Source organism: Corvus kubaryi, unplaced genomic scaffold (genome assembly GCF_017639235.1).
Source record: "Corvus kubaryi isolate FWS band 111438036 unplaced genomic scaffold, C.kubaryi_AGA036_p1.0 37045, whole genome shotgun sequence".
NCBI lineage: Eukaryota > Metazoa > Chordata > Aves > Passeriformes > Corvidae > Corvus > Corvus kubaryi.
The window spans coordinates 80,227-89,896 of NW_024581019.1; the positions used below are offsets into that span (position 1 = coordinate 80,227).

Sequence of the window (9,670 nt, forward strand, 5' to 3'; positions counted from 1 at the left end):
GGGGGTGTAAAAAGGGGCTGGGGGGTAAATGTGGGGCTGGGGGTGTAAATGGGTCTGGGGAGGAGCCACATGGTGGATCCAACGGGGGGGAGGGGGGCTGAACCCCTTTGGGGGTCCGTGGGGGTCTGACAGAGGGGTTTGTGTTTCTTTTGGGGGTCCCTGGGGGTCTGACCCCGTTGTGCCCCCCAGGTACGAGCCCGAGCGGGACGAGTGGGCGCTGGTGGCGCCGATGGGGACTCGGCGCATCGGGGTGGGGGTGGCGGTGCTGAACCGGCTCCTTTACGCCGTCGGGGGCTTCGACGGCAGCACCCGGCTGCGCTCGGCGGAGCGGTACCACCCCGAGAGGGACAGCTGGCAGCCCATCCCCCCCATGGCCACCGTCCGCAGCGGCGCAGGTGGGGCTGGGGGCGGTCAGGGGGTGCCGGAGGGGCTTAGAGGGGTCTCAGAGGGGTTTTGGGGGGGAGGGGCTGGACCCACCTGCAGAGGTCCTCCTGGAACGCCGTCCCTGCTGTGGTCACCAGCCAGGTGGGGCTGGGGGGATTTAGAGGGGTTTGGGGGAGATCTGGAGGATTTTGGGGGGAGTTCGGGAGGTTCTGGAGGGGTCCCAGTGGGGTTTGGGGCTGTCTGACCCCCATATTCCCCCCCAGGGGTCTGCGCCCTCAGGCACTCTCTGTCAGGGCGGGGTTTTGGGGGTGCCTCTCTGGTTTTGGGTTATTTTTGGGACTTTCTGGGCGTTTCCAAGGGTGCTCTGTCGGTTTTTGGGGGTCTCTGAGCCCCCCCGTCGCTCCCCCCCAGGGGTCTGCGCCCTCGGGAACTGCCTCTATGCCATGGGGGGCTACGACGGGACGCAGCAGCTCAGCAGCGCCGAGCGCTTCGAGGTGGACACCGAGACCTGGAGCTTCGTGGCTCCCATGGGACACCGCCGGAGCGCCCTGGGGGTCACGGCCTTCCGGGGCAGGATCTACGTCCTGGGTACGGGCAGGGGGCTGGGGGGGCGCTGAGGGGTCCTGGGGGTTTTTTAGGGGACTCCTGGGGTCTCTCTGGGACTCCGGGAAGGGTCCTGGGGTCTGTCTGGGGTTCCTGCTGCTCCTTGGGGTCTTTGGGACTTGGGGGGGGTTTCTGGAAGTCTGAGGGGTCTCTGGGGCTTTCTGGGGGGGTCCAGCCTGACCCGGTTCCCCGCTGGCAGGGGGCTACGATGGCCACTCGTTCCTGGAGTCGGTGGAGTGCTACGACCCCGAGGCCGATGCCTGGACCGAGGTGACCCCGATGCCCTCGGGGCGCAGCGGGCTGGGGGTGGCCGTCACCATGGAGCCCTGTCACCCCGAGCCCCCCCCCGAGGAGCCGCCCCCCGAGGAGCCCCCCCCAGGCGGGCCCTGCTGACCCCGGCGCCGCCGGGGGGGCCAGGGGGGCTCTGGGTGCAGCCCCACGCCCGGAATTCTGGAGTTTGCCCAACCCCCCCAAATCCATCCCCCGCCGGCGGCGGATTGAGGGGCACGAGGGGTGCAGATGTCACCGAGACCCCCCCCAAAACCTCACAGGACTTTTGCTGCGGTGCCCTCCCCGATTCCCCCACCTTCGGCCCAGGTTTTGGGGCCGTTCTGGTGATTCCCAGCTGCCGTTGGAGCGAGAATAAAGCGATTTGTGATTTAATGGGGAGGGAGGCTCTCCGGGGCTCTGCCAGGATTGGTGGGGGGGTTTCAGGGTGACAGGGGCTCCCTGGGGAGCACTGGGGGTCTCCGGGGTCTCCACTCGGTGGGCACGAGGCCCCACAGGTAATCGCTGATGAAGGTCCCCGAGTGCTGCTCCTCGTCCATGTCCAGGGGCACGGCGATGTCGGGGCCGTAGTGAACTGTGGGGGGCAAAACCCGGGGGGTCACGGGCTGGGAGGGGGTCCCAGGGGTGTTTTGGGGGTGTTTTAGGGGTCACTCACTGCCCCTGATCCGCCCCGGCCCCGCGCTGCAATCCCAGTCGATCCTGCTGATCTCGTAGTACACCTGCGCCACGTACCTGGGGTCAGGGGAGGCATTTGGGGTCTCAGCAGGGGTTTCAGGGGTCCCAGGGGGTGGGTCTGGGGGTCCCCGTCCCCACTCACGCGTCGGGAGGAAGGCTGGGGTCCTCCTTGTCCTCCTTGTGCTGCTCCAGCTGCCTCAGCTGCTCCTGCAGCTCCTCCAGCGCCAGGCGCAGCGCCGTGCGGGGGGTCAAGGGAAACACCGCACCCAAAAAGCCCCCCAGGACCCCAAATCCTCCCCCAGAGACATCAAATCCCGAGGGATCCCCACGCCCCGCCGCCCCAGGACCCCCTCAGGATATTGGGTTTTGTCCTTGGCGCTGCTCAGCGTCCCCCGCGCCCGCTCCAGCTCCGTGTCCAGCTCCTGGCTGCGGCCCCGGAGCCGCTGGACATCGGCCTGGACGTCCTGGAGGCGCTGGAACACCTTGGCCTCGGCCTCGGCCAGATCTGGGGGGCAGCGAGGGTCAGCTGGGGGGGGTCACCTGGGACGGGGGGGCAGCGAGGGGTTTGGGGGGCAGTGAAGATGTGCAGTGGGGAGGGGATCGGGTGTCACTGGGGGGTGTTTGGTGTTGCTGGTGGGTGTTCAGGTGTCACTGGGGGGTGTTCAGGTGTCACTGGGGGGTGTTCGGGTGTCACTGGGGGGTGTTTTGGGGTGCAATGGGGACGTTTTGGGGTCACCCACCCTTGGCGATGTCCCGGGCCTTGCCCTGTGTCTCCAGCAGCCGTGTTTCCAGGCGCTCCCGGCGCTCGAGGCCGCGGCGCAGCAGCTCCTCGGTGCAGCCCGAGCTCAGCTCCCGCAGCAGCTCCTGGCTCAGCTCCTCCAGCTCCTCCAGCGGGGCGGCGTCCGCGGTGCCCTGGGGACGGGGGAGACGCGGAATGGGGAAAAAACAGGGGATGAGGGCACCGGAATTCGGTGCTGTAAAATCGAAACGGGCCTTTAAAGGATGTTCCCGTAAGGAGACGGGATAACGGGAGGAGAGGTGGGTGCGGCGCTGGGGAATGGGGGGGAAATGGGACGAGGGGGTGACAGGGAAAGGGGAGCACCTGGACTGGGGGGGGGTCCCCGAAGTACCGGGGGAGGGGGCGAGGGGCAGCCCCGAGGTTTGGGTGGGGAAAGGCCTCGGTTTGGGGGGGCTCAGCGGCCTGAGGGGGTGGGGGTGGCTCTGCGTGACACGGGGACCCCTGGACTCCGGGACCGCGTTAATCCCCCCCTCCCCATTACCGGGGGGCACCTCCCTCCCCGTTCCCGGGCTCATTTTTTCCCCCTTTACCATTTTTTCCTCTCTTTGTCCCGGGGCTCCGTTCCGCGCGCTGCGTTTGAACCGGGCGGGGCCGCTCCGCGCATGCGCAGCCGCGCTCCCCCGCGCGCCGCGATGGTTCCGCCCGTCCTGCGTGACCCCGTCCGCGTCCCGCCCGCCCCGCAGCCCCGCCGCTTTGGTTCCCCCGCTCCGCTGGGTCCCGGCGCGGAGCTGCCTCTGGTGATGGCGGCGGCGGCGGCGGCGGCGGCGGCGGCGGGCGGGGGGAGCCGCGGACTCTGGGGGCGTCTGGGGGACACCCGCCTCGGTGAGGGGGGTCCCGGAGGGGCTCAGGGCGACGGGAACCTCGGGGGAGAGGGACCGGGCCCTCGCGGGGGGCGGGTCCGGGGGACTCCGGTTGGGGTTTTCCCGGGGGGGTCCCAACTCCTACCAAAAGAGGGGTCTGGGGGTGTCCCTGGACCCTTAGAGGGGTTTTGGGGGGGGGTTGGGGTGACCTACGACCCGAGGGGGTCCCCAAAACCTCTCATTTGGGGCGTCTACCAAAAGGGGGTCTCGGGGGTCTCCCCAGCCCCTCCCTCTCTCCCGCTGTGTCCCAGCCCAGCCCAAACCGTGCCTTTCCTGTGGATCCCGCACACCCCAAGGGGGACGTTCCCCTTTCCCGGGGGTCTCCCCCCGGCGCTGACCCCCCTCCCCAATTCCCGCAGGCCGCTGGTGCCGGGCGCTGCTCCAGGACTATTCCACCTCTCTCCGCGAAGCCGCGGCCGGAGCCCGGCGCCGTCCCGCGGCCACTGCGGCTGCCCTGGGCGTCCTGGGCGTCTCGGCCGCCTTGGCCAGCTCCGTGCCGGACCTGGAGTCGCTGGAAAGCGCGGCGGTGGCGGCGGGGGCGACGCTGGGGCAGCTCCCGCCGGGCTCCCGCAGCCCCCGCGCCGAGCGCCACGTCCTGCGGCTGCTGCGGCTGCGGGAGCGCGGCCGGATCCGCGTCCGCAGCCTGGGGCTGGTGGCCGTGGCCGGGGCGTCCCCGCACGGCAGCGACCCCGCGCTCTACTCGGCGCTGTGCCCGCACCTGCGGCCGCGGCCCCGCGATTTCGGGGCGCTGCTGCTGGACGTGGGGTTCCTGGGGCGCTGGTGGCTGCTGGAGCGGGCGCTGCGCGACTGCGATGTCAACGAGGAGGAATTCCGACACCTCCCGGAGCCGCTGCGCCGCCTCGACCCCCGCGACCTGCGCTCGGAGCGCAACGAGCGGCTCCACCGGGAGCGGCTGCGGCCCGTGGTGCTGAGCGAGGCGGAGATCGGCGGGGATGGCGTGGGGTGAGCGGCGGGAGGGAGCCCCGGCCGGTGGGGCTCGGGGCTGCGGTGAAAAGGGGCGGCTGTGACCCCCCTCCCGCTCCCGGCTCGTCGAACCCATAAAAGCTTGGTTGTGGCTCGGAGTTTTGCTCGGAGGGTTCCTGAAGTCGGCGGGATAATTCCGGGGGGCGTTTGTTCCCCAAAAAATAAAAGAAAACAACCCGGGGGGTGGGCGCGAGCGGTGACATCGCAGAGCCACGGGCGGGAGTTTCGGAGGTGGAATTCTGGATGCGCAAGTTTGGATGTGGAATTCTGGAGGTGGGATTCTGGGGCTGGAAATTTGGATGTGAAATTCTGGAGGTGGGATTTCGGGGCTGGAAATTTGGATGTGGAAATTTGGATGTGGAATTCTGGAGGTGGGATTTTGGATGTGGGAATTTGGAGGTAGGATCTTTGGAGGTGGAATTCCGGAGGTTTCTGGGATTTCCTTCCCATGCTAAATCCAATCCCTCGTTCCCGTTCCCGTCCAGGAGCCCGCCGCCCGAATTTGGGTCCCGCCTCCACAATTCAATCATTTCCCGGCAAATCCTCTGGGTCTTTATTGGCGGGGCTCGGACGGGGTTCGGCCGCAGGTTTTGGGGTCCCCCCGTTAAACCGCGTGCTCGGCGCTGGGGTGCAGCAGCCACCGGTCCTGGGGGTCCCCGTCCCCCGGGGGGGGCTCGGGGCCGCCCCCCCCCTCGGAGCTGCTCTTGCGGCGCAGCAGGGACAGGCGGCGGGGGGCGGGGGGGGCCCGCGGGGCGGGGTCCGGGGGGGCCCCCAGGGGGTCCCCGATGTCCTCCAGCGGCTGGAACTGCATCTCCTCCTTGGCCAGGCTGCGGGGGGGGCGGCGTCACCCCAAAAATCCCCTAAAAGCCCTCCCCAGGGAACCCCAGAAACCCCCCAGACACCCGGGCTTGCCCCAACCTCCCCAATTCCCAATTTTGGGGTCACCCGGGGGGAGACTCAGAAGGTCTGGGGGGTCCCAGGGTGGGGGATTCCTGGGGGCTTCGGGTTTCCTGGGGTTTGGGAGTTCCCAGGATGTTCAGCTCCCGCGCTGGGGGGATCCCAGAGTGGGCGTTCGAGGGGATCCCGGGATTTTGGGAGGCTCCCGGAGGATGGGGGGAATTTGGGGCGCCACTCACGTCACGTCGAAGGCGGACCCCTGGAAGGTGGGGTGGCGCGGGGGCGCGGCCGCGGCCGTGTAGGGCGCCTGGGGACTGGCGGCGTCCCAGTAACGATCCCGCTCCAGCGCCGGCACCTCCCCGTACAGCTCATCCACCGCCAGCATCGACACCTGCGGCCGGCCACCCGCCTGGTCACCCGGCCACCCTCCGGTCAGCCGGCCACACCCCCGGACAAGCGGTCACCCCTCTCCCCGCCCCCACCTGGAAGTTGCGGTCGATCAGGGTGTTGGTCTCGAAGTCGTCGTCGTCCTCCCCGAAGGGGTTAATGAGCTGCTCGGCCACCTGCGGCGGGGCCACCGTGTCGCCAGCGCTCGCAGGTGTCCCCGAGCCCCCCCGGTGTCCCCGAGCCCCCCGTTTCTGCGCCTCCCCGCCCACCTTGAGCCACCCCACGTAGAAGAAGAACTGCAGCAGGGTGAACACGGGGACCCCCAGGTCCAGCTCGTGTCCCGCGTAGCCCTGGGCGGGGTCCAGGAACTGCCGCCCGATCAGGCAGGTGAGGAAGAAGGTGTACACGGCGATGGTCACCACCTGCGGGGACACCGGCGGCGCTGGGGACCTTCCGTGTCCCCCCCCGCGCCCCTCTGTCCTGTCCCCTCCTGTCCCCCCCGTGTCCCCTCCCACCCTCACGCCCCCGCCTGTGTCACCCTGTGTCCCTTGCAGCCCCCCCCGTGTCCCCCCAGCCCTGCCCAGTGTCCCCTGCCCCCCATCCCAGCCCTCCCGGAGCCCCCCAGTGCTCCCAGTGCCCACCTGGGTGTAAACCAGCGGGACGCTGATCCAGTCGTAGTGAAACAGGAGGCTGCAGTGAGCCCGGAACCGGTTCAGCTCCTGGGAGGGGGGCACCGGGGGGACGTCAAAGGGGGTCCCCAGAAAGTGTCAGGAGGTTTGGGAATGCTCAGTGGGGGCTGGGGGCAGCTCAAGGGGTCCCAGGGCGCGTCGGGGGCATCAGGGGGGTCCCCGGGAGTTGTCGGGGGTCTGGGGGGGGGCGCTGGAAGGTTGGGGGGGTCATGAGGGTCCCGAGATTGGTCCGAGGGGTTTGGGGGGTTCTCAGGGGGTCCTGGGGAGTGGTGGGAGGGTTGGGAGGACTCAGGGGGATCTGGGGGAAAAGTGGGGAGGCTCAGGGGTGTTTAGGGGCACTTGGGGGGTTTAGGGGGCCTCAGCAGTGTCGGGGGCGCTGCCGGGGGGGTTTCGGGGGTGTCGGGGGTACCTCCATGAGCAGTTTGAGGGCACAGTCGTCCCTGACGCGCCCCTCGCGCCGCGCCTGCCCCGCCAGCGCCCCGAACCACGCGCAGGGCACCCAGAACTTGTTGTAGGGCGAGCGCAGCCCCTCGAGCCTGCGCCGCTCCTCGCGCGTCAGGAACCCTGCAGGGACCCCCCGGCGTCACCCCCGGACCCCGGGTGTAACCCCGGACCCAGGGTGTCCCCCCAAGCCCACAATGACACCCCTGAAACAGTGACATCACCCCTCCATTGGGACCCCCCTGATTTCACCCCAAAGCCATGACGTCACCCCCCGCCCCGTGACATCACCCAGCAGCCCCTCAACACCACCCCCGTGGTGCCCAGTGACATCAGGTGGCTCCGCTGATGTCACAGCGGTCGGGGGAAGGTGATGCCTGAGCCTGTGACATCCTTGTGATGATGTCACACCCCCAGCGATGACATCACCGCTGTGATGTCACCCCCGTGCTGACGTCACTCCCTTAGGTGACATCGCAGCGACATCCTGGTGACATCACTGGTCACTCACTGGCCTGCACCGCGTGGTCAGCGGTGGGCAAGGCGCCAAGGCCACTGTGGCCGCCCCAACCCTCCCAGTGCCCCACCCCAGTGGCATCCTGGTGACGCCAGCGGTCACTCACCGGCCTGCACCAGGTGGTCAGTGGTGGGGAAGCGCTTGTACACGGGGGTGCTGACCGCCCGCAGCACCAGCAGCGCGGCCAGGCTGCCGTAGCGCAGCAGCGTCCGGCGCAGCAGCCGGCCCCGGGCGTCCGCGCCGTGGACGCTGCCAGCCACGGCCACCATCAGCCCGTCTGGCGCCGGCACCGTCCGGAACTGCCCCCACCAGCGCTCCAGCACCAGCGCCACGTAGAACCCTGCAGACAGGGATACTGGGGGCACTGGGTGCACTGGGAGGGGGCGCTGGGGGGGGAGTGGGAGGTCATGGGGGGAGCCTGGGGGTCCCGGGGGGTGCTGGGGGCCGCTCTTGGAGTCCCGGGGTGATTCAGGGGGGTCTCGCCGAGCACAAAGGACACGGGGATGAGGTTGGTGGCTCTGTGGGGACACTGGGGAGTGCTGGGGGTCCCGGGGGGTTTCGGGGGTCTCACCAAGCACGAAGGACACAGGGATGAGGTTGGCTGATTTGTCACAGTACAGCACCAGCTTCTCGAAGAGGCGCCGCTGCGCCTCCGACAGCAGGAACCTGCCAGGGGACACTGGCCCTGTCACTGGCCCTGCGAGGGGACACTGGCCCTGCCACCAGCCCCGCAAGGGGACACTGGCTCTGCCATCGGCCCTGGCCCCCGATGGCTCAGGGACCCCTCCGGTGTCACCCCCGTGTCCCTACCATGTACCATCCATGTACCCCCGTGTCCCCCCGGGTCCCCCCAGGGTCCCCCCATGTCCCCTCCGTGTTCCCGCACCGGTAGGCCAGGCTGAGCCCCAGGTAGGCGGCGAGGAAGAGCAGCAGCTCTCGGTACAGGAGTTTGTAGATGCTCCCCCGCCACAGCAGCAGCAGCTGCGAGAAGCCCCCGAACCGCGCCGTGGCCACGCGCGACGTGTAGGTCACCGTCATGGCGACAGCCGCGACACCGCGGGGACACCTGCGGGACACCGGGAGGACACCTGCGGACAGCCCCGGCTCCGGGGGAGACGGAAAAAGGCTCTGTGGGGACGGTGGGGACTCAGGGGACACCGTGGGGACACCCAGGGGATCCCCCCCAGCACCCTGGGGACACTGACCCCCAAAGGAGGACACCTGGGGACACCCCCTGGGGACACCCCGGGCACACTGACCCCGAAGGAGGACACCTGGGGACCCCCGCGGACGCTCCACCCCAGGAATGCGACCCCAAGGGACATCGCAGGGAGGCACCCGGGGGTGTTGGGGACACCGAAATCCTGCGGGGGGGACACCAAATCAACCCCCAGGGACCTCCCCCCACCGCTGGGGACTCGCGCCGTGGCACCGCCACCCCCCGGGCCAGGCGCTGTCCCCTCCCCTTGTCCCCCCCCTCACCTGCGGGCGAGCGGCCACCGCCGGTCCGGGGTCTGCGGCCACCGCCCCGGCCCGGCCCTTAAATCGCGGCGGGGGCGGGCCAGCCCGCGGGGGGTGACACGCGGGTCCTCGAGGGGACACGGGGGAGGGAGGAGGGGTGACAGGCGGGGGGGGGGTCCTGCTGCAGCTCCCCGGGAGTGACCGCGCCGGTCCGGCCGGTCCCGAGCCCCCCGCCCGGGGCATGGGGGAGATTGGCGCCGGGGGGCTTGTTTTGGGGCCGGGGGCGGTGTTTTGGGGCCGGGGGCGGTGTTTTGGGGCCGGGGGGGCCCCCCCCCCCCCCCCCCCCGCGGCTCTGGCTCCATCGCGGTGGCCTCGGGCCAGCGCCGGGGCCGCGGGGACAGATCCCAGCGGGGCGCGGGGACGGCGCGGGTGGGGAAACGGAGGAGGGGTGGCGGCCACGGGGACCCCCCAAAACGCCGCTGAACCCCGTCTCCACCCCCCCGGGACCCCGATAACCCCCCCACGGGACCCTAAAATCCTCCCCAGGACCCACCCCCCCGCGCCCCCCACCCTTAATCCGGTGCTAATGAGGGTTCCCCACGTCCCCCGGGCTTGGGGCCAGCGGCGCTGACGTCACTGCCCCAAAAATCCATCCGGACCCCCCCAATTCCACCTGCCCCCCCCC

General features: G+C 70.0%; 3 protein-coding genes across 5 annotated transcripts in view; 1 reads left to right on the forward strand and 2 right to left on the reverse strand.

Annotated features, from left to right (window-relative positions):
• Window positions 1-1,650, forward strand: part of KEAP1 (kelch like ECH associated protein 1) — a 3,943-nt gene extending 2,293 nt beyond the window's left edge. The window contains 4 exon segments of the mRNA XM_042020772.1: window positions 15-87; window positions 90-395; window positions 796-972; window positions 1,187-1,650. Coding sequence (XP_041876706.1) covers window positions 15-87; window positions 90-395; window positions 796-972; window positions 1,187-1,380 — 750 coding nt within the window. The 3' untranslated portion in view covers window positions 1,381-1,650.
• On the reverse strand, window positions 1,631-4,669 carry SPC24 (SPC24 component of NDC80 kinetochore complex). Its single transcript, XM_042020774.1, has 7 exons — window positions 3,980-4,669; window positions 3,280-3,690; window positions 2,691-2,862; window positions 2,311-2,455; window positions 2,093-2,188; window positions 1,931-2,007; window positions 1,631-1,849 (listed from the first exon to the last, which is right to left on the reverse strand). The coding sequence occupies exons 1-7, from the start codon at window positions 4,667-4,669 to the stop codon at window positions 1,698-1,700; spliced, it is 1,743 nt and encodes a 580-aa protein (XP_041876708.1). The 3' UTR covers window positions 1,631-1,697.
• Window positions 4,670-5,122: 453 nt separating this feature from the next.
• On the reverse strand, window positions 5,123-8,998 carry BEST2 (bestrophin 2). 3 transcript variants are annotated; one of them, XM_042020768.1, is made up of 10 exons: window positions 8,799-8,998; window positions 8,411-8,745; window positions 8,096-8,190; window positions 7,631-7,864; window positions 6,976-7,130; window positions 6,519-6,596; window positions 6,147-6,245; window positions 5,973-6,053; window positions 5,730-5,881; window positions 5,123-5,420 (listed from the first exon to the last, which is right to left on the reverse strand). In XM_042020768.1, the coding sequence occupies exons 1-10, from the start codon at window positions 8,847-8,849 to the stop codon at window positions 5,198-5,200; spliced, it is 1,503 nt and encodes a 500-aa protein (XP_041876702.1). In that variant the 5' UTR covers window positions 8,850-8,998; the 3' UTR covers window positions 5,123-5,197. The 3 variants fall into 3 exon arrangements, with proteins under 3 accessions (XP_041876702.1, XP_041876701.1, XP_041876703.1); XM_042020767.1 differs by having other exon boundaries at window positions 6,147-6,299; window positions 8,799-8,993; XM_042020769.1 differs by having other exon boundaries at window positions 6,147-6,299; window positions 8,411-8,993.
• Window positions 8,999-9,670: the final 672 nt, after the last annotated feature.

What these genes read in the sequence shown, in the direction of transcription:
- SPC24 (XM_042020774.1), bottom strand. Translation starts at nt 4,669, where the DNA reads ATGGGTTCGACGAGCCGGGAGCGGGAGGGGGGTCACAGCCGCCCCTTT. An exon ending in GACAAAGAGAGGAAAAAATG is followed by an intron (nt 2,863 to 3,279) that starts GTAAAGGGGGAA and finishes CCCCGTCCCCAG; the next exon opens with GGCACCGCGGACGCCGCCCC. An exon ending in GGCCCGGGACATCGCCAAGG is followed by an intron (nt 2,456 to 2,690) that starts GTGGGTGACCCC and finishes GCTGCCCCCCAG; the next exon opens with ATCTGGCCGAGGCCGAGGCC.
- BEST2 (XM_042020767.1), bottom strand. Translation starts at nt 8,849, where the DNA reads ATGTCCCTTGGGGTCGCATTCCTGGGGTGGAGCGTCCGCGGGGGTCCC. An exon ending in GCGTCCGCGGGGGTCCCCAG is followed by an intron (nt 8,746 to 8,798) that starts GTGTCCTCCTTC and finishes GGGTGTCCCCAG; the next exon opens with GTGTCCTCCTTTGGGGGTCA. An exon ending in GGGTCCGCCTTCGACGTGAC is followed by an intron (nt 5,421 to 5,729) that starts GTGAGTGGCGCC and finishes CCCCCCCCGCAG; the next exon opens with CCTGGCCAAGGAGGAGATGC.